The sequence below is a fragment of the Cervus canadensis genome, chromosome 30, assembly GCF_019320065.1.
Source record: "Cervus canadensis isolate Bull #8, Minnesota chromosome 30, ASM1932006v1, whole genome shotgun sequence".
NCBI lineage: Eukaryota > Metazoa > Chordata > Mammalia > Artiodactyla > Cervidae > Cervus > Cervus canadensis.
This window is the reverse complement of record NC_057415.1, coordinates 3,292,582-3,315,167: the sequence shown is the minus strand read 5'-3', so window position 1 is coordinate 3,315,167 and position 22,586 is coordinate 3,292,582. Positions and strand designations below refer to the sequence as shown.

Here is a 22,586-nt window from a genome sequence, read left to right as displayed (position 1 = left end):
CTTGCCTTCAGCAAAATGCTCTGGGGGTTCATCTTGCTGATGCAGAATCCCTGGGCTGGAGAGCACAACTGGGGCTCAGAACTCTCCTGTGGAAAAACCCTGCAATATAATTCTCTACTTTGTGGGTTGTCCACCCAGGAGTATGGTACTTGATGATACTGTCAGTGTGGTTCCTGCTTTATGTCTTTAGTTGCAGAAGATCTATGCTGGTAGGTTCCTGTCTTTTTCATCAGTGCTTGTTCTGCAAATAGTTGTAATTTGGGCTGCCCATGAGAGGACCCAAGCTCAGGGTCTTTCTGCTCTGCCATCTTGCCCAGTCTCTGTATTGTGATCTTGATTTCAGAATAAAGACATGCAAGGGGGCCTCTCCTGGTGTCTCCTCCCCTTCTCTGGCCCCTCCTCCATTTGCCCTTCCCAGTTCTTAGCGGGAGGTTTTCTTGCTTGACCACTCTTAGTGTGGAAGATGCACTGCAGCACCCTCAGTCCAGGGAGGGCAGGTCACTTCCTCTTACTTTTAAAAATACCTCGTAAGCACTTCAGCCCTCCTTCCACCATACCTATCTCTATAGTATTCCAGTCATGGCAGGATGATGTTATGAAAATAGTACTCCTCAGTTTATCTCAAAACTGTGTGTGCCCAAGACTGGCATGGCTGGACCCGAACTAGAATTGACTGAGTATTTAGGGACGTTCAGGGTATGGTGTTCCAGTGGAGTTTGGTAGGGGTCCTACCTCAGTGGCCTTGGTGCAATAGCCCTTTCCTCTCCCCTTTCAGAGGTCCTGCCCTACTGCCCCTCCGTTCCCCGGAAGTCACGGGTTTCTTGCTTTTGCTGTTCCTTTTGTGGAGGACACTCTGCCTTCATCTTCAGAGGAAGACAGAAATGAATTCTTGTCAATCAAGTGTCAGGTCACTTATCCCTTTCTCAGAGGACTTCCTCAGTGCCCACCTAAAGTTTATTAGCCTTGTCAGTGTTCATCACGTTTATTTAAGGTAAGCTTGATGAGAGCATGAAGTTGCCTTGTTTTATATCCAAGCCAAAGAGCACCTGACCCACGATAGGCACTTAATTGTTTCACTAGTGGTTGTTTATCTTTTCACTCTTCTCTCCATTGGAAGTTCTCACCTTAGAAGAGTTTGTTGGAAATATCAAACAGTACAAGAAAGGCCATTAGGTACAAAATACTCATATGTTTATGAATTCATGACCAAATTAAATATGCAATTTTATATAAAAAGAGGCGTGTGTGTTTTTTCTCCCCCATCCTCCCGTTCTCCTCTAGAGTAGTTCTGAGTGACACAGGTGCAGGAGTGTGTGTTCTTGCTGTGTGACCCACTCCTTCCTTCTTGCTTTTATGCCTCAAGCTCAAGCTTGCCCTGCATGAATGTGTCTCCTGCTCTCTCTAGACTTCTGGGCACCAGGTTCCTGGGGGACTGAAATTCAGCCCCTCCTCTCTCCCTCTCCTCCCTGCCCTTCCCCTGACTGGGCTGGCCCAGGTCCCCCACAGCCTCCCCAGCTGGTATCTCTCTAAGTCCCACCGGGGCTTGCTGGGCTCCCTGGAGGTACGGACTGGCTCTGACAGAGCAATTGGGAAGGGGTGGTGAGACCCTGCTTGCTGGGATCCCTCTGTGGCCTCTCACTGGGGAGCCTCCCACCACTCCTGAGCCACCTTCCCTTTCGGTCCCTGCTGGCCTTTCTGCATCCTCATCAGTGGGCCAGATGACTCAGGCCTGCAACCTCATGGAGACCTAGTACCCCTGCCGTTGGATTTCAGGTCCTGGCTCTCCCATCCCCCTGGAGTTCTTGGGAGGCCCCCATGGCCTCCTCCACCTTTTCCAGAGTGAAGGTGCCGGTGCAGAGCAGCACCCCACCTCGGAGGCTCCCCTTCTGTCCCCTTCATCTCAGCCTCACCCTGAATGCAGCAGAAGTGAGCTGACCAGCCAGTAGAGGGCAGCACATGTCTGGTTTCCAAGCCTGCCACCTGGAGGACTTGGAGGGGAGGCAGCCATGGCCTTGAAGTCTAGGGCTCGGACACCATGGGTCACAGCCACTCAAGATGCACTTGACCTGCCACCTCCTGCTCCTTCTCTTGACAAGGCCTTGACCTCAAATCTCTAGGTCTTGGCACCACAAAATTGATGCAGAGTTTCCATTGCGGGGGGGGGGGGGTTGCTCTATGCCAGATTATTGGGGGTGGAGCCCCCCACACCGGGCCCTGGGACCAAAACCCAGTTCCTCTCCCTAAAGCATCTTTCTTAGATGAGATGACTCCTGAGTGCTGAGGACAGGAGCTCAGACTCTCTGGCTCCACCTTCATCAGAGGGACTCTGTGTTCTGAATCTAACAAGGGTGTGTGGAGTGAGATACAAATCAGAATTAGAAAAGGGGGAGAGGGTCAGTTGTGGCCCAGCTTTCCCCCATGGGGCTGCAAGATACTGTCTTAATCCTCCACCATCCTCCAGTCTCCTCCCTCCTCTTCTCTGGACTCACCTTGGTTTTGCTCCTGTTCAATTCCCCCATTCTTCCCTGTTATCACCAACCAGCGCTGAGTAAGGTCACATGCTTCATTACAATCCTTCCTTACAAGGACTCCTATTCTCCATGTCAGTGCCCTTTTCCCTGACCTTTGACTCCTACCACATCGCACCCCTTCAACACGGTCATATCCTATGGAGTTACCTGCTGAAGTTGAGAACAGTCTGATTCTCGTGATGGGTCCAACACCATGGTGATTCCCGAGCCCACCCTCCCCACCCCTGCAACCTCATCCCCAGCATGCTGAAGGCGTGCACCGTGCCCTCCAGAGTCAGTCAGCGGGGCTAGGACGTCCTCGGTCACAGCCGGTGACACTGCTTTCCTGAAAAGCATCGGAGTCAATTCTACCACCTCGACCAATGCCTCATCCACGTGGGGACCCCTGCTTGGCTTTATAAAACTGAGAGCCATCCAGGGTCTTTTTCTGCTTTTCTTCCTTTGAGGGGACAGAGGCCACAATGTTTTTGTCGGTGGTGATTTTGTTCATTATTGTATGCATTTTTTTGCAAAATTTACCCTCTCCCCATAAGAAGCTGTGCTGGCCAGCAGCGGGGGGAGGAGCCCAAAGGAGCATGGGATTGCTGTACTCAGGTCCCATCACCCTCTACTTTCTCTCCCCCTGTTCCAGCGTTTCCTTGGATTTCCATCTCCAAACCTGAGCGGTAAAGGATGGGGGGAAAGAGAAGTTTCTCATTGCACCAAGAAGCGCTGCTTCCAGGGCTGCAGCTCTGAACAACCTCTGCCCCCTTCTCAGGCCTGGATGCCCACAGCCCCGGAAGCAACGCCGGCAGAGGGCAAGCCTTCCACTTGCGGCTTCTGGCAGCTGCACCACAGGGGCGGAAGCCTGGAGTTGGGCTCTGAAGGCTTAATTTCTACCCTGACTTCTCCAGTGAGGATTTGAGTAGGCTCCACGTGGAAAGGCCCACAGAGCCTCTGCAACCCTTGAAGTCCATTGATGGAGACGTGGGGCCAACAGAGGTAGGACCCTGCCTGCCCACTGCTGCTCCCTGGGAGGGGGCTGCCTGTGCAGACCAGGACACACAGCTTCTCAGCAGGAGAGTTTCCCCTTTGATGCTCGGGTTCTCCGACCCACAGACAAGATGCCATGGTCCTCAGCTCTCTCCCTGATGCCCGCCTCCCAGGAGTTGTCCCAGGGCGGCCATGCAATCAGGACCTCCGCACAGGGCCACTGCTCTGGTCCACGAGGCCAGGCTCCCTCCTCTCTGTGCTGAGCTATGTTGGCTGGTGGGAGCAGCTCCACCCACAGGGTCCTGGTTATGCGAGTCCTCTGTCCCTGGGAGGTGGAGGGGGCGATGCGGAGGAGCAGAGGGGCAGAGACACGTGGGGACAGCAGCAGCAGGGCCAGAACAGGGCGGCAGCATCTCAGACCACAGCCGAGGAGGAGGATGGGGACGCCGAGGAGGCGGCCGAAGAGGACGCTGAGGACGGACTATTCCAGAACAGCCAGCGCCGCTTGGGCTGCCGCTTCAGGTGCAGATAGTCCTCCTTCTCGCGCTCCTTCCGGGCCCGCTGGTAGTGGTCTTCCTCCTTCAGGTACCAGACGGGTGGCCACCGGTGTTTCTCGAAATACTGCTGGTTTTCTGGGGCAGAACGGCAGTAGGGCTGGGTGAGAAAGACGCAGGAGGAGGGGCAGAGGGACGCCCACCCCTGCCCCGCTGCCATGGGATATGCCTCTGGTCCTCCTAGGACCACATGCCAACCCCTGGGGACCAGAAGCGGGAGCCCTGCCTTCACTGAGCCCCCAAAGAGAGTCAGTTGCCCAGAGAGTGGAGCCGACAGTCCACACTGGGGAAAGGCATTTCCACTTGCATTTTTCTTCAAAGGCAGAGGGAAGATCCTATCAAGGCTCGGAGAAGAAAGCAGGCTGCGGCAAGGGATGAGGGAGAAATGGCGAGAAGAGCTGTGGGCAAGAAGATGCTTGGCCTGGCTGGGGTGACAGCAGATGCAGCTGGCAGAGCTGGGGTTCTGAGAGGGGAGGTACGGGGGTGGGGGTATGCAGGAGGTCAGATGGGAGGGAAGGCTAAGCTGAGGGGTTTGGACTTATTCTAGAAGGTGTGGGGGCTCCACGGAAGTTTGGAACCAGGGAAGTGATGCAATAAGAGCTGTGCTTTAGAAAGAAAATGCCAGAAGGGTGACGATGAGAGAGCAGGAGTGGGAGAACTGGTAGAACACTAGTGGGGAGAAGGGTCACAGCAAAGCAGACGGTGCCCAGTGAAGACCTCAAGACTGAGTGGCAGGAACGGGGGGAGGCCAGCCACACCTCTCCCAGGATCCCATGAATCCTGGATCCCTGGATTCCTGTCAGACCCCAGGACCTGAGACATCAATTAAGCAGGGACCAAGCTGCAGGGACCCCAGAGGATACCCAGATCTGTACTGTCCAAGCTGTGACTTGTGCCCATTCCTAGGTTATGAAATTAATGTCATGAGTCATGAACAGTATTAAAGACAGCTGATATATTTTTCAATACATGTACTGGGTCACAAGATAAAATGTAATTCTTGATAACCTAGAGGGATGGGATGTGGGGATGAGAGGGAGGCTCAAGAGGGAGGGGATATATGTATAATTATGGCTGATTTGCATTGTTGTTTGGCAGAAACCAACCAACATTGTAAACATTAACAAACAGACAAAAATGTATTTCTTATTGTGGAGTTTGGTCCACAAACATCTAAAAAATACCACCTCTAGTCTGACTGTACCTGTGAAAAGCAGAAGCTCAGAGGGGCAGAATGAATTGCCCAAGGTCTCCGGCGGGCCGGGGCAGGGGGGCCGCCCTCCACACCAAAGCTTTTTCCAGGACCCCCTCCGCTAGGCTGGGTGCGTGTTTGCAGGCTACTCCCCACCCACAGGGGTCTTTGGCAGCCTCTGGGCGCCTTGGGGTCAGGTCAGAGGTTTGGACCCAAGGAGAGGGAGGCGACAAATGCCGCCGGGGATGCTCACCTGGGGACATGGCCTTCATGTCTCGGGGGAACTTGCGACACACGTTGTTGTAGTTGGTGCAGATGTGGTGAAGACACCAGTCAGCCAACTGGTACGCACAGTGGAACTGGGAACAGACAGGAGCGTGTCTGTGCTGGGACCCCTGGGCCAAGGTCTGCACACAGATGTCTACTTTTGCCTTCAGAGTCAGAGCTTTGGTGCAGGTGGGCAAAGGCCCTGAGTCACAAAGAACCCACCTCAAGAGGCAAGGCCACACAAAACCATGATGGAATGACATGGATTTGCTCCTTGGCACCATCACCACCACCACCTCACCCGTGACCTGCCCCCAGCAGCCCCAGAAACCCACAGTCCTATGCGGTAGCCTCTTACTGGGTCTGCCCTCCTCAGATCTGACCTCTCGTCCTCCACGCTGGACCAAAGCCTGCACTAAGGTGCTGACAACCAGGCTTAGAGAGCTGACCTCCCAGGCGTGTCTGCCATATTTTAACTTCGTAAACTAATCTTTAGAATTTGTGGCACCCTGAGGGCTGGTAGGGGAGATTTTGCTTGCCTGTTTTGGGTGGCTCAGACAGTAAAGAATCTGCCCACAATGCAGGACACCTGGGTTCAATCCCTGGGCCAGCAGGATCCCTTTGAGGAGGAAATGGCAACCCACTTCAGTATTCTTGCCTGGAGAATCCCATAGACAGAAGAGCCTGGCAGGCTAAAGTGCATGGGGTTGCAGAGAGCCAGACATGACTGAACAACTAACACTATCACTTGGGAAAATGGAGGTGGGAAGTTCATCTTAGATGGAGAGTGCCCAATGTGCCGTAAATGACCTCAGCAGGCAGCAACCGCATCTATACAGGACTCTGGGTTTCCCTCCCCTGCCCAATGGTTGCCTGAAGTCTCCGTCCCTTCTTGCCACAGCCAGCCTCTCCTCTTGGCATGTTGGGGTGAATCCTCTGGCCTGGAGGATAAGATGGGTCTGCCCGCTGGGGGAACCAAGTCTGTCAATGGGTTCCCTTCCTACCCACCACCTCCCGAACCCTCCCCATTTGCTGCCAACAGGCAGACAGAGCCCAGAGTTGAGAATGTTGGAGAGATTCCTTCCCTGTCATCCTACCTGAGCCAGTTCCAGGAACACAAGGACGTCCCCATCGATGTCCACCATCATCTGAGTGGCTTCCATCAGCCCAGTCACCGTGTACTGCTCTGTGACACACACAGCCAGGCATGGGCTGAAGAACCACGGGAGTGGACAGGCCCTTGTTTATCCCCCCCACCCCAGCAGGGGCCCACAGCAGGGCAAAGAGGGGTCCCAATAGGCTAGGAAAGGCCACAGGAGATTTAAGTCTCCTCCCACCAGTGAGGAAACCAGGATTAGAGCAAGACTTTCCCACTGGAGTGGAGGTGGGAAGTGAAGGAGGAGACTAGAATAACCTATGAAGGTTTTTTAAGCTACTTATGTTGCAGCAAGGACTTATACAGGTTGGGTGAAAGCCCCCACCCCGAGAATCAGCCATTGATACTGATGGGAGAGGATAGTAAATCTCAAATTTGCTGAGAACTATGAATTAGAGCTAAGGATTCAATCAAGTTGTTCATATTAATTTAAATTTTGTAACAAATTGTGTACTAACCTTGCATTTCATATTAAGACATTTCTAGGGAAGAAGTAAACACTTTTAGTTCTGAATTTTAACTGTATCAGTATAAACTGATAAAGCATTTTATCTTTAAAAGTAATATGTCTCAGCTCAGTCCATGGAAAAAGACCTAGAAACAACAGCCATCCCAATAGCAAAAGCAGTGCTAATGCAAATATTGTAGCCTTGAAATCCCATTTCCAACTACAGGAAGCCAAGACTTCTTAGAGAAATGGCTGATTCCAGGTATGGGGCAGGAAATGTACAAGATGAACCTGGAACATCTTGTCATTCCAGACCATCAGAAAGCTCCTCTAGAGACTCTGCAGCCAACTTGAAGAGACTTCTACAGGCTAAAGGAACAGTAGAGTATCTGAGTTTCCATAAAGTTAATTACAATTATTTAAAACCGAGAGCTGGAATCAAGATTGCCAGGAGAAACATCAATAATCTCAGATATGCAGAGGACACCACCCTTATGGTAGAAAGCGAAGAACTAAAGAACGTCTTGATGAAAGTGAAAGAGGAGAGGGAAAAAGTTGGCTTAAAAATCAACATTCAGAAAACTAAGATCATGGCATCTGGTCCCATCACTTCATGGCAAATAGATGGGGAAACAATGGAAATACTGAGAGACTTTATTTGGGGAGACTCCAAAATCACTGCAGATGGTGACTGAAGCCGTGAAATTAAAAGATGCTTGCTCCTTGGAAGAAAAGCTATGACCAACCTAGACAGCATATTAAAAAGCAGAGACATTACTTTACCAACAAAGGTCCATCTAGTCAAAGCTATGGTTTTTCCAGTAGTTGTGTATGGATGTGAGAGTTGGACTATAAAGAAGGCTGAGTGCCAAAGAATTGATGCTTTTGAACTGTGGTGCTGGAGAAGACTGTTGAGAGTCCCTTGGACTGCAAGGAGATCAAACCAGTCCATCCTAAAGGAAATAAGTCCTGAATATTCATTGGAAAGATGGATGCTGAAGCTGAGATTCCAATACTTTGGCCACTTGATGTGAAGAATCAACTCATTTGAAAAGATCCTGATGCTGGGAAAGAGTGAAGGCGGGAGGAGAAGGGGACGACAGAGGATGAGATGGTTGGATGGCATCACCGACTCAATGGACATGAGTTTGAGTAGTCTCCAGGAGTTGGTAATGGACAGGGATGCCTGGCATGCTGCAGTCCATGGGGTCGCAAAGAGTCGGACAGGACTGAGCAACTGACCTGAACTAAAAACCAAGAGTATGTTCAAGTCCAAGAATTCATAATCACATGTAATATTTATAACAAAAAACCAACTGGTCACTCTCCAAGGATGATAGGAAACAAATGTGTATATTGAGAACTGGTAAACTGGGACTTCCCTGGTGGTCCAGTGGCTAAAACTCTGCACTCCCAATGCAGGGGACCCAGGTTCAACCCCTGGTAAGGGAGCTAGATCCCACATGCCCCAACTAAAGATCCTTCATGCCACCACTAAGACTCCACTGCAGCCAAATAAGTACATAAATATAAGAGAAAAGAAAAACAACTGGTAAATTAAAATACATATTTACCTGCCTTTCCTACATGAACTATTCCACTGGGAAAACAAACTATAGATGAGGGAAAGTTTCTCTCCTTTTGAAAGTATTCTAACAGATTAAAAAAAAAAAAAGAAAGACCGAACTGGAATACTACCATTTCACAACACTTAATAAGTGAATGGATCCAGGCAATAAAACTCAATGGCTGCTAACACCACAAAAAGAGAGAAAAACAGATGATCTATGCTTCTTGATGAAAAGCAGAAACAACCTATAAAATGTAGTCTCACCAAAAGAAGACTGGATCTAATCTAGCCTCTAGATCTGAAGGCCAGTTGATAGGAAGGAAATATGGTGTACTACAGAAAGGCAATCAGTGAAAAAAATCTCAGTTCCCTAGATCAGAGGGTTTTTCCAACAAATCAAAAGTTTTTTTGTTTTTTTTTTAAACAGACAAGGTACTTACAGATTAAAAAAAACCTTAAAAGATATATAAAAAATAAAATCATGCTATAGTGTTTCAGGATGCACACTTGGATGATAAAACTATGAAGAAGAGTAAGGAAGAGAGATCATAAATAATATCTTAGAGCAACAGGCAGAATGGTTACTTTTGGGGTGGGGAGGGCCTATGGTTGAGAGGGACAGATTGGGGGCTCTGGTGTGGCGAGCAAGGGGCACTTTGGTTTGTGATAATTTATTAAGATGAATACATATTACATGTTTTTGTGTGATATTTAACATTTTAAAAATTAAGCTTAAATTAATAACTTCATAGTAAGCTTATATCACAAAACATGTCACTTATTATACCACACTTGGCATTTTCCACTGTTCCTTGACAAGGTACACAGAAACATATTTTTTAAATGTGTTTTTTAGCGAGTATGAAGCATTTCACAGGAAAGGTCCTTCAATGTTATTTTCTATAAGCCTTCCCATGCAGCAGTGAGAGGTAACATTTTTAATGGCTACCTTGCAAAATCCATCCATGTGTACTTAACCAGTGTGCCTGTTTGACTTGTTTCTGATTGCTTGCTATGATGAAACAAACTTAAAGAAACACCTAAATACATTTTTTTTTTCACTTGGGCCATTTCTTTGTAGCAAGTCTTTCAAAAGTTATTTAGTCTAAGAGTTTGGACTGTTTTCTGTGTTCTGGGAAGGCTGCATCACTTTTTCAAATTGTTGCAGCTGTGATCTTATTTATTTTTTATTTATTTCTTGGTCGCACTGCTCAGCACCTGGGATCTTAGTTCCCTGACCAGGGATCAAACCCATGCCCCCTGCAGTGGAAGTGCAGCCTTAACCACTGGAATACCAGGGAATTCTGCAGTTGAAATCTTTAGAAGCCTCTTACTCCCTGCCCTAAAGCCCTCAGTGTCCCCTGGCCTGCCTGTGCAGGCTCAGCTCTTAACATGTGATTCTGGTCAATCATTTCCGCCTTCTTTCAGGGACCAAGCCCCACCTTTCAACTCATTTCTCATCACAGGATCACTGCTTCCCTCACAGCCAAGTCCCAGTCTTGATCATCTGCCGAGGGCCACAGCAGCTCTAACACCAGGTCCTTCCCTGAACCTCAACTCAGTATCTGAGGTTTTGCTCTCTGCCGCCGAGCCACACAAGGACATTTACCTGGACATCAATGCCAGTACAGGTACCAACGCCAACATCAATGGAAGGCACATGCTGACTCCAGCTCAGGAGCGCCACCTGTTGGCGGGCACCACGGGCTCTAGACGACTTATCTGGACTGCACCATCTCTCCTCCTGCCCTGGGACCCCAAGTGCTGCTCCTTGGTCTCCCTCCTGTCCCAGTCCCTGCTCCACCCAAGCCTCTGGGGTTGGTTCATCCTGAAACCTGAGCTCTAGCTCGCAGGATCTTCCAGGAATCAAAGAATTAGGACTGACCAACAATTAGGTCAATGTTTACTGTGTTTCTAGAAGAAGAAAGAGAAAGTGAAGGTGGAAGAGAAGAAGGAAATGAGAGAGGGGAAGAAAAAGGAAAGGAAGAAGGAGGAGATGCAAGGGTAGGAATGAGGAATGGTGTTCTGTTCTTTTTGATTTCTTAAGCTTGCCTGAGTGTGGCCAAGCTGAGAACCTTGAGCCATGGCAGCTACTGCCCACTTACAGCGCCGCAATAACCTCTAGAGAGACCTATCAGGTGAACCCACTGAGCATCCCTCTCAGACATTTCTTTACATCCACGTCCTCACCGCAACCCCAGTACGCACCGACGTATCTCACGCTATGTAAACGTATCCCCTTGGTGCTGGCGGCCTGTCCCCTAGGAGGAGACAGGTGAGAGAAGAAATCACGACTCCCAGGGGGTCCCCTGACTCCTCCTCCTCCCTGGAGGCCCCTCCCCTGGGCTTAGCTACCTGTGAGGGCGACCAGGTGCGGCAGGCAGAGGCGGTTGGCCAGGATGATGAGTTTCATGTCGTCCAGGTCGGGGCTGGAGGTGAACATGCCGGTGTACAGGTACTCCAGCACGGCCCGCATGCAGCTCTTGCTTGTGTAAGGAAACACCACCTGCGGGTGGGAAGCAATGGAGGGGGCTGCAGCAGGGTCCGGCTTTAGGAAGAGAGCAGCAGTTCTGAACACTCAGAGGCTCTGGCCTGGACAGCTGGTCTCCCGTAGACAGGCCGCCACCCCTCTGCGGTCCCTGGACCTGCTTTGGAAAGGACCTGGACTCGCGTTAGCATCCTTCTGGTTTGGAGGAAGCATGAAGGAGTCCTTCCGGTCACCTGCACCTGGCCCCACTCTATCCTTCGGGGAGCAGTGCAAGTGGGATGTGGATGAACGGAGCGAACACCAGCTGGTCTCCCTGGGCTGCTCCAAGCTACAGCTCTGGGCCTCTGGGACCTCTCCAGAGCAGGACCAAGACAAAAACTGCTTTCTCATCAGCTGCCAGCCTCTCCAGGCTGCACTGGGAATTGGCTGGAACTTTACAGCTGCTTCTGTGGCTCTGGAGAGTTCCCACCTCACACTTTGCACATCCCAACCCACTCATGCTTCAGGGAGCAGAGACAACTCAAATCTCAAAGTCTCCCCTTCACCTCCGAGAAGGACTCCCTTTCCAGTGTGCGCTAAGTCGCTTCAGTCACGTCCGACTCTGTGCGACCCTATGGACTGTAGCCTGCCAGGCTCCTCTGTCCAGGGGATTCTCCAGGTAAGAATACTGGAAAGGGGTGCGCTTCCCTCCTCCAAAGGATCTTCCTGACCCAGAAATCTTAGGAAATCCCTTCTCTGGGTTACAGGATGCTATGCACTAACATTCTTTGCTCAGCTTTTCATTCAAGTGTTTGCTGATTACTGACTGAGGGACCAGAGCTGAGGAGGGTACTCAGCAGAAATAAAAGATCTCATCCCCATACTCAAGGGAAACCTCAGATGAGCTGGAGAAGCTGGGCGGACCCTTGGGACTTTACGTAGCTTCACAAAGGAGGACACTGTTAACTGCAAGGCTGAGGGGTGGACAGTCAGCGTCACAGTCCAGAGGAGGGCAGCAAGGAGGTCAGACTTGAACTCAAGTCTTGATGTGGCTGTAACTCCCACTGACTCCTGATGTTTCCTACCCACTGACTCCCACCCTATGCCTTGACTGTAAATCCCCACTTGATCATGCTCAATTAAGAATTAAAACCAGTTCTATACTGAGATCTCTTTTCCCCTATTGCAATAGTTTCTGAATAAAAATCTGTTCTTACTGCTTTAGGAAAAAAGTTTTTTCTAAACTAAAGAGCTAGGATGTGACCATAATTCCCCATCTTGGTATATTGCAAAGTCCTGGGCTATAGGAACCATCTCACAAACTTCTCTTGGGCCCATCACTTGGTGGTTTGTACAGAGTCGAGGCTGAAGGAAGTACTGTGAAGTGACAGATGCCTCAGATGGAAAGGGAGTAAACCTCTCTCCTTCCCAACCGTTTCCACCCTAGCCTTACCTCCCTGGTGGAACTCTCCACAAATGGCCCCCCAAACATGGCAGCCATCCAGTCACAGCTAGAAATCAACAGGGGCTTGTGGGCGCTGATGGTGCCATCATCCAGGATGAAGGTCACATCTGTTAGGTGAGAGAAGATGCATCAGGTGAGGATGGGGTGAAAGAATACGGGACAACCAACCCCATGGGTCAACACTGCTCCCAGATGACTGCTTCCTCCTGAAGCCACAGTCTATGAGCACCACATGACCACAATCTCAGGCTGGGGGCTCTAAGTTTCAGGAGCAGAGCCACAGTATCTCCAGGACATTGGTGGCTGAGATGACTCAGAATGCTACCAGACCAACCCAGATTCTGCAGAAGGCTCTGGAGGGAATTCCCTTGCCTCTGGGACACCAGCTCCTAAGCCTGTTTCATACCTGAGAAGGTGCCTTTGGCCAAGCACTCCTTAACCCGGTTGGTCCGGCGGACATGGAAGGCCTTGGTGATCTCCTGGTTCATGAAGGCCTCGTTGTTGAGGATGTTGGCCACCATCATGCGCAGATCAAAGACCTCGAGCAGCTCAGCGATGTGGGCGATGTGCATGAGGTCTCGCTCGTTCTCGTCTAGCTCCCCTGTGTACAGGTACTTGAGAACAGCCCGGAAGGGCCCTGGCTGGATGGAGTTGTCCATTTTCACCACCACCATCAGCCGGGATTTGTAAGTCAGTGGGTCTTCTGTCATCTCTTCCTGGATGCTCACAAAAGCTCGGCTCCAGGAAGACAGCACTCGACCCCGCCCAGGCAGGTACCCTGTCCCATTGCCCCGTAAGATCCCGTCGCTGGTGGATGCCCGGAGCCCAACAGGCCCAGAGCCCCCACCCTCCTCCACACTCTCACACACGTCAAAGCTGGCTGCCCGGAGCAAGAAGTCCCGGCCATGGTGGTGGTGGTGATGATGGTGGTGGTGGTGTTGATCAGGGTGACCCCGGTGGTCCTCTGAGCGGGGGCCCCCTGACCCTGAGGGTCCCCCCAGCTCCCCCTCACTCAGGTCCATGAGGAACAGATCGTAGAACTTGGAGGAGGATGTGGAGAGGTAGATCTTGTGGGCGAAGATGCGCACCCGCTCCTGAAGCACAAGGATGACGTCTGCACACAGCGGGTCCTCCAGGAGGTGGGCAGGGCACTCCTCGCTGCTGGAGGGGGGATCGGGCACCACGATGAGCGGGGGCGGCGGCTTGGGGGGCAGGAAAGGCGCCTGCAGCAGGGGCCGCTGCACGTTGCGGAGGTGGGACTTCCAGAACTGCAGGTGCCGGCGGGAGATGAGCGCTGCCCGGATGGCATTGTCGAAGACGTCCTTGATACCGAACTGCGCCACCACGCTCGTCTCGTAGTAGGGGATGCCCAGCTCCTTGGCCACCTCTCGGCCCTTTTCCGGGGGAAGGATCTCATTGGGCTTGATGGGCCTGGCACGTTCAAGAAGGGAAGCCAAATTCATGTCGGTGCTGGAGGGGTGGGGGGCGGGGAGATGCATTCCCCTGATCCTGTGTGTTTTTCACCTGACGGGGGGAGTCCCTGCTGAGGATCTGGGTCTAAGCCCCATTCCTGCCCTGTTCATTTCCACTCCTCTGTTTGGCCAGATCCTACCATTCTTTCAAGGCTCACTTCTAATCCTGTCTTCTTCCAGGAAGCCCTCCATTATCTATGGTAGGCCTGGGTGATCTCCCCGGCTCAAAGTAGGAGGAGGGCTGACTACCTCTCTGGCAATTAGCATGCTGGTTTTGAACACGTTCTCCTATCCAGTTCATCTCCCAGCAAGATTACAAGCTCCTTTCACACAAAGATTACCTCTCCTTCTCCTTTCCTCATGATGCTTAGCCCAGTACTGCCCACTCTGTATGTAATGTATAGATGGATGGATGGATAAAAGAATGAACATTCTTACTGGCCCCTTATGTGAGTCTGCTTCAAACAGAGGGAGAGAAGTGAGGCTCTGTGCATTCTCTCAGGGCTGAGCAGGGAGTTGAGAGACACAACTTCCCCCACCCCCGCTCCCCCTTCCCCATCTGCCACCTTCCCCTCCCTAGGCACCAGGACTCCCTACCTAGCCAAGGGTCTCCTGGCCCTATTGACAGCGTCCAGGTCGGCATAACGCAAGTCCAGCTGGCAGCCCACCAAGATGACAGGTGCTCGGGGGCAGAAGTGCTTGATTTCTGGGTACCACATGGTCTTGACATGGTGGAGGGAGTTGGGGTTGGCAATGGAGAAGCACAGAACCACCACATCAGACCTGGGGGTGGGAGAGAGTGAGGTTATAGGCAGAGAAAGCTAGTGATAGGTTCCCTGCTGCTGGAACAAGGGAGAATACATACCCAACGGCACCCCTACACTGCAGTCCCACAACTGTCTTATGGATCAGCTCACGTGATCTTACCCAAAACATTTAATCATAGCACCTCCTATTTCTGTACCCCCAAGTTAGCACTTGAGAGCTTTCAAAGACTCTTGGATTGACCTCACAGCTCTCTTGTGATTTAGACATGATCACTCTTACCATCTCATCTGAGAAAACTCATCTCAGAACAGCCTTCCTAATTGCTCAAAGTCCCAGCGTTACTGGTTAACGGGGGAGAACTGAAACCAGGCCTCCCGACTGCAAAGCCGGCTCCCTGCCCAGCCCAGGCTGCCCTCACGTCAAGGGTCTCCCAGGGCTGTTTTCTCCACTCCTTCCTCCCAGTTTCACAGAGTGTCCTTATACCTCGGGGAAAGCAGGAAAAACCCCATCCACTTGGCTCCCTGCAGGCAGCAGGGGCCTTCCCTACCTCCCATAAGCAAAGCGACGGTCTTTGTGGTGGTCTCCGAAGGTGTCCCAGAGGCGGAGAGACACGCTCACATCGTCTACCACATCTCGGGAACGTTCCAGCACCTGGCGGGGGGTGGGGAGGGGGCAGGGTGGGACAGGGAGAGGGGAGAGAAGCGAAAGCAATGGTTCCTGGGGGCCCTGCATGCTGACTTGGGGTGGGGTCAGCTCACTCCTGGGTCCCACAGCATGGGGGCTGGAGGGACAGCTAGTGTCTCCCTCTACGTGTCCAAGAACACCTGAGTCCCCAACCAAGAGCTGGCCAGGACAGAAGAGACTCCAGAGGGCAGACAGTCATGGGAGTGATGCAGTCTCCCAAGGAGCCCATCCTTGTTCTCAGCTGTACCTGCCAATCAGATGTTTCCCAGCCTTGGGTCTTCTGGTATCATTAGCCAGCAGTTTCTTTTCTCCCGGCAGCTCTCATCTCTCTAAAGCACCACCCCTCTCCCAGCTCCAGGGCTTCCCATTACTGGGGGCTCTGATTACACAACATGCCCCAGGCTCCAGCTCAGACAAACACAAAGGGCTAGGGAGCCCTCCCCTGGGGTGGGCTCCCCTCAGGCCCCTCCCAGGGATCTGTGCTCTTCAGCTGCCCCTACTCAACCTTTAGGGGGCTTCCATGAGCTCAGCATAGGCCCCCTCTGGAGAGATCGCTGGGGAAGAAGCCCAGATGAGCGAGGCCATAGACTTGCAGCCTTACCTCCTGGCATACCCGATACTGGTCAATGGCCCAAACCGTGGGCACGTGGGTGGCAAGCAGTTGGTACTGGGTGAGGGTGGCATTGCAGGCCCGGGCACAGATAAGCCTGGTCTTGCCCACAGCGTTGTCCCCCACCACCACGCACTTGATGGTCTCTACGTTTGGCCTTTCATAATCCATGTCAGAATCCATTAATTGGGACCTGAGGGAGAGGAGAGAAGCAGTCAAGACAACTTCGCACGCCAGCCCCTGAGGGCCAGGGCCAGCAGCTCTTCTCTGCTGGGGCTGCCGCCTCTCTGAGCATCTGAGCAGAGAGGCAGACAAGGGAGTGGGTAGCTTTCCGGGCACAGGCTCCACAGGGGCCCGAGGAGACAGGAGCCCCTTCAGGCTGAGAGGCCCGGCTCCACTGGGTGAATATCTGGTCTGCCTCCTGTTGCCTCCATCCTCCAGCAGCAGGGCTTCTGGTTGGGGAACGCCAGAGAGAGATCCCGAGGCGGAGTCTGCTCGGGGCCGGTCCCCAATCTCCTGGGAAGAGAGGTATCTGCCTAGGAAGCTCATTTATCATCTGCTCTCCTCCTCCAGCCCGCAGGGCTGAACGGCAGAACAACAGCAGAACAACAACCAGTGAGAGGTGGGGAGCCAGGGCCAGGTCCCCACCCCTCCTTCCCAGCATGCCTGAGGGCAGGGCTGCTGAGAAAATTAAGATGAAATTAAATTAAAACTTAAAAATTTAAATGAAAAAATTAAATTAAGATTTAATGGACTTGTCAGAACGGGCAGCGGCCCCACTGGCCATAGGATAGCCTGTGGCTATCCTTCAACCCCAGCCCCCTTACGGAGATGCTGAAGTTTTTTGTTCCAGATTCTCCAAGCTGAGGCAGCTTCCAGGTGCACCTGAGCAGTCCACAGGCCTCTCCTCTCCTCTTCCGGGACCATCCTGTTGCCTAGGGGGCTCACTCAGTACTGAGATGGTGGGAGTGGGGGTAAGCAGTGGCCTGGCACAGTACGTGTGTGTGCACGCACTTGGTCACTCCGTCGTATCCGGTTCTTTGGGACCCCATGGACTGTAGTCCATCTCCAGGCAAGAATACTGGGGTGGGTTGCAGGGGATCTTCCCGACCCAGGGATCCAACCCATGTCTCCTGCAGTGACAGGTGGACTCTTTACCGCTGAGCCACCTGGGAAATCTGGGACAACACACCCCACAGCTAATGGGCCAGTGAGCCCTCCCATCCCCTACCCAGGCCTGCCCTCCAGGTATCCCACATCCAGTTTCAGGGAAAATGAGATACACTCCCTTCCACCGTTTTCCTTCCTGGGGAGGAAGAGTCTCAGGCTGGAAGCCCTCAGACACCAGCACTCCTGGAAGGACGCTCATTAAACTGGCTGCACAGGTAATGGGAAAGCAGAGAGTCAGAAACTCGGGCCTGAATTTTTGAACAAATGTTTGCCTCAGTTTCCTTCTGTGTTAGGTAGAGAGGAAGCGGCTCATCCACCCACAGAGAGGGATGGCTCAAACGAACAAACAGAAGGCCCTTCTGTAGTCAAAATGTCACGTCAGTGTTTAAAAAGCTATCTCCAGAAGGGGGCCCTGGGCTTTTAGGGGTTTTTGCTGACAGCCTCCCAGTTGGCATCCACTCCCCCCTGGAAGGGTTGAAGAGAGAAGGTGGGGTACTGCAGGCGTTATTAGCAAGCTTGGTTTCACCAGGGTCACTGACCTGCCCCTGCTCACATTCCCTGGGTGCCTGAAGTCAGCTGGGGGTTGCAGCAATTTGAAGGACTCCTTCCTAGGCCAAGGAAGGCTGAGCCCAGAGGAGCCTTGGAGGCTGCCCAGGAGCTCTCACTGCTGAGCCATCCAGCCCAAGAGCCAGGCCACCAGCAGCAACAGAGGAGCTCGGCTCCTGCAGGGCTGTAACTAGATGCCAGCATGCAGGAATGCAGACCTGAAATATGCAACGATGGCAACTGGGATTTTGCTCGAGTGGATGCATCTCAGCCACCTTAGCAAAAAGTACGGCCAGGACTTTCCAATGAGACACGCGCTGCCTCTTTCCTGGAATTTTACAGGATCTAAACAACCAGGGGTCTCTGTGCAGGTCCCTCCCTAGCCTCCAGCGCAATCGTCTGCCTCATTCCTTCTCCTTCCTCCACCCCTTCTCACCCTCTCCAGCAAGCAACCATTATTCTGCCCACCATCTTGCCTCCCCCCAAATTCACTCTCCTGATGAAAAGCAGGAACCCTACTTTGACAGTTCCTCATCTCAAGGCAGACAGCAGGAAGGATGTGTTGGCTCTGGGAGTCATCTGGGTTGCGATTTCTGTTTTATTAGTTGAAGAACAAAACAGATAGAATCCACAATACAAATATACACAGATGTAGGAGAAAAAGAGAAACCTACTAGCCAACAGAGCTTCTTTCTTAAATTGAGGTCCTAGCGGCATGGAGGTGTGTAGACAGAAGCGGGGATGAGAAATCGAGGAGACACATCGGCTCTCACACCCAGGAGCAGCTGGATGGCGAGCAGGATGTCAGTACACCAGCAGAGTGGTTCAGTGCTGGTCCAAGATTGATGAGTCTACAATTCAAACACTCACGCGCACACTTTGCACCTTTAGGGTTAAGCAGGGGACAGCCAACCAACAAGCAGAAGAGCGACACTGTGCTGGGAGTTTAGACAGCAGACCTGTTGGGTGCTCCTCTGGCTGAGCGGCCCCTCCCCATCCATTTCCCCAGCACCCCTGCAGCCTTCTTTTAATTGTCCTTTGACTTCCTCCCAATTTTGATCATTCTCACCCAGTCCACCCCCATCCCAACTGCCTGACTGGCAAACTTCATTCATTGTCTGATCTGAGAAAGGGCAAATCACTTCACTTCTCTGTGCCATGGTCTACCCTTCTGAAAAATGGGTATGAGGGCATCAGAAGCAAGTCTTGAATCTTGATGAATCTGTGCCAAGACAGCCTGTGCCAAAAGGAGGTATTTGCCTTCTTATGTAATGTGGTATTATATAATGCCAGATTACATATCTCTATGTGTAATTATACCTCTCTTTTAAGATCCACACTGGCCCACTTAAGCAAGCAGAACTCTTAGTCTAATCAGGCCTGTCTTTAGAAGGATCCTGTCCTGGAGATATGATGCCATTGTCAACAGTAATGTAATTTTTGCTCTAGAATATTGCTACTTTACAGTAACGGTGCTGGTATACAATGGCACAGCCCACTCAATAAGCTTCTCAACTTCCCCTTTCCTTCTGGCATTCTCACCTTCAGTGACTCTAGACTTTTCCACACAATTGCCTCATCCCCATTCCTTCTGAGCCTCCTGATTAACTTCCATACACTATGGTTTCCTTGACACCTTGCACTGGCTGTCATGACCCCCAGGCCACTTCTCTTCCTCAGTGATTCCAGAGTCACCGAGACGTTCCCTTCACACCCCATCCCACAACCCCTGTTCCCTTGTCCAAAGACAGCCTCCTACCCACCAACGTCCCAGCTCTTTGCACTCAGGCCAGGTCAGAACAAAAGGCGTGTGCTCAAATTAGCTACAACCCTTACAGGCTCCCAGTTCCACCTCCACACCCCTACACACACTCTTTGCAGAGCCCAGAAAAGCCCCCCATTTCCCTCCCACAGCCGATAGGAGGCTTGTTCATCTGTAGCTGCCCTAGTCTGGTTGTCAAGGAAACAACAGAATCTCCCTGGGAGCCTGCTTTGTCTCCTAGCAACCAATATCCCACATCCTGCATCTTACAAAATACAAAAGGGAAGAATATCTTGAAAATGAAGGTAAAGATCAAGGAGGATGGACAGGATGAGGAAGAGAAGACCAGCGAGGGTGGCCTTCCAATTAAAGGAGGCTCCCACCAGGGTCGCTGACACTGTAACACTGTGGGGGGGTGGGGGGGAGTGGAGCAGAGAGATGAATCAATCCCCCCACAGATCCGATGGGCAGCAAGGCCCAAAAAGATGTTGAATAGTCATGTTAAACAAAAATGCAAGCCTAAACACAGAATAAGCCTCTTCAAAGATCAACAAACAACCCTAAGGATTTCTCCCCGTAGTTTGCCAGAACTCAGATGCACAGACTGCAAGGGAATGGGTTGAAAGTAACATATTCAGAATGGCGAATACAAACAAACAAAACCCCCACATTCCATTAAATGTTTTTAACGGAAACATTTCCACTACTCTGGACCTTTTTTTCTTGACACGCTGTTCTGCACACACATACAAAATAATTTTTTTTTTATTTAAATGGGGGAAGGAGAAGGCTACTGCATGCCACGGCAATCAAGTTCTTTTCCTTTCCCTAGATAAACCCAGAAAAGGTTAGTTCCCCGCCCGCTAAGACCCCAGCAGCCGAAGCTCAAGTCCAGGGACTAGAGGACGCCCGAGGGAAATCAGGACGGGCGCAGACAGGGCCCCCGGGAGGACGCAGAACGGGGAAGCGGCGCGTTTCCAGAGGCTGCTCGCAACCCGGCTATAATATAAATTAATCATTTACTTACACCGCTACATGTGACGGGGTGATTTCTAGTGTAAGGAACACATCTCTTCCTGCTAAGCACGCTCATTTTAGTGAAATGGCTGGGGTCACTCCGCGGGTGCAAGTTAGGAAGATGCCGGTGCCGCCGCGCTGCTGCTGCTGCTGCCGCTCAGGCTCCGGGCCCGGGTCGCGTTACATCAGAAACTCTGACAGAGCAGCCCAGGCCGGACGGCGGGCCGGGAGCGGCCGCGCGCGCGGCACTGCGGCCACTGCCTCTTCCGGATCAGCATCTCCCGGCGCCCAATGTCACGGAGGCGCGCCAGAGCCGGGCAGCGGACGGCCGCTCAGACCTCCGCGGCTGGGCCGCGCCGCCGCCAACGGTCCTCTCTGGCTGCGGAGGCCTGAGGCGGCGGGCAGGAGTGGGCGAGAGGGGCGAGGCCGCCGCTGCTACGCGCCTGGGCCCGCTCTGAAGGCGCGGCCACCAAGACGCCTAGCGCTGCAGTCCCAGGGACAGCTCGCGACCTCCTTTTTTCATTCACAAAAAAAAGAGAAAGGGGATTAAAAAAAAAAAGAAGGGAGGGAGGGGAAAAAGGTGGGGGCAAAATCTCACCCAGAACGCCAGCCGTGACAGGTACCGCCCTTCGCGGCGCCCCGTTGGTCGAAATCAGTTGAGGGGGCGGGGAATGGGCGGGAAAGGGGCGGAGAAAGAAGGGGATTGGACGTCCCGGAGGCCCCGCCTCGCGACGTCGCTTGCTTCCTCTTCACTTTCGCTTACCTCGGCTTCACCCCGAGGGACGCCGAGTAGAGGCTCTAGGCTCGCCTGCGGGGGCCGGGGTTGCGTCCCTCTACCTGGCGAAGCTCCAAACCTCACTAAACTCACTCAGGGTCCCGCCTCCCCCCCGCTTCCTCCGGGAGGCTGAGAAAGAACGCCTACAGCATGCTAGTCAGCCCTGGAAGGGATGCGAGTTAGGGAAGGGGATTTTGACATTTTTGCCTCTCCCTTAGCCCCAGGCCTCCACCGCTTGCCCAAGGGAAGAGGAAGACAGCGTTTCCTCTGCCAAAAGGGACGTTTTTTTCTGGTGTTTGGGGGCCTTCCTCCCTCCATCACCGCCCCTGCAGCTACAGACTTGTGTCTCCAATTTCCGTGGCCCTTAATGAGTTTCAGGGTGGGTCCCTGTAGCACCTGCGCCTGTTTACCATGTCGGCCTTCTCCCCTCTCTCTTTTGTCCAGAAGGCTCCTCTTCCATCCCATATTCAGTCTATTGCCACCTGGCGTTCACCTCTTCATATCTTCTGCCCTCTTAAATGCCACGACGACACTAGCCGTGGTAACATTATCTATGGTACCTTTGGGCCCTCTTCTCAAAATTCTGGAAAATAACAGATTACAAGGGATGACATCTGTAATATGAGTGGTCCTCAAAGGAAGTTTCCCGTGTTCAAGGATCCTCATCCTTAATTATGAGGATCTTGACTGCGAGTAATTACAGTAGTCAACTCAATCTGGTTTTATCCATCTTATGGATTACCTCTGGACAATTTTTTTAAAAGCCCAGACTGACGTGTCTCCCCCTTAATCCCACTCCATCACACCTCCAACTTATCCTCTGAAAATGCAAATATGCTTTAATAATAGTTTCTGCAACATATAATTGCCAAAAATAAAGGCAAAGAAAAAACTGATTTTTTATTGCCTGAAGCATGCTTCCCATCTGTGAATGCTTATAGTTAGAAGGTGCCCACCAAGATGTTCCTGCTTTCTGGCCTGGTCCATGTTCAGTAAGTGCGTTAATCTACCCCTCCTCTGAATCTCCCTAGAGCAGAATTACCCTTGTGGCTCATCTGGTAAAGAATCCGCCTGCAATGCAGGACACTTGGGTTCAATCCCTGGGTTGGGAAGATCCCCTGGAGAGGGGAAAGGCTACCCACTCCAGTATTCTTGCCTGG

The 22,586-nt window shown here is 52.0% G+C and overlaps 1 protein-coding gene across 1 annotated transcript; it reads right to left on the bottom strand.

Moving 5' to 3' along the window:
• Window positions 1-1,068: 1,068 nt before the first annotated feature.
• Window positions 1,069-21,251, bottom strand: RHOBTB2 (Rho related BTB domain containing 2). Its single transcript, XM_043453464.1, has 10 exons — window positions 20,662-21,251; window positions 16,148-16,349; window positions 15,410-15,513; window positions 14,692-14,877; window positions 13,029-14,053; window positions 12,611-12,729; window positions 11,046-11,196; window positions 6,614-6,702; window positions 5,503-5,608; window positions 1,069-4,135 (listed from the first exon to the last, which is right to left on the bottom strand). Exons 2-10 carry the CDS (start codon window positions 16,337-16,339, stop codon window positions 3,918-3,920), a joined length of 2,190 nt encoding a protein of 729 aa, XP_043309399.1. The 5' UTR covers window positions 16,340-16,349; window positions 20,662-21,251; the 3' UTR covers window positions 1,069-3,917.
• Window positions 21,252-22,586: the final 1,335 nt, after the last annotated feature.

Excerpts from the sequence above, each read along its gene's own strand:
- RHOBTB2 (XM_043453464.1), bottom strand. The coding sequence starts at position 16,339 with ATGGATTCTGACATGGATTATGAAAGGCCAAACGTAGAGACCATCAAG. Across the intron at positions 14,054-14,691 it reads GCCAGGAGACCCTTGGCTAG|GCCCATCAAGCCCAATGAGA; the intron begins GTAGGGAGTCCT and ends TGAACGTGCCAG. Across the intron at positions 4,136-5,502 it reads CATGAAGGCCATGTCCCCAG|AAAACCAGCAGTATTTCGAG; the intron begins GTGAGCATCCCC and ends GTTCTGCCCCAG.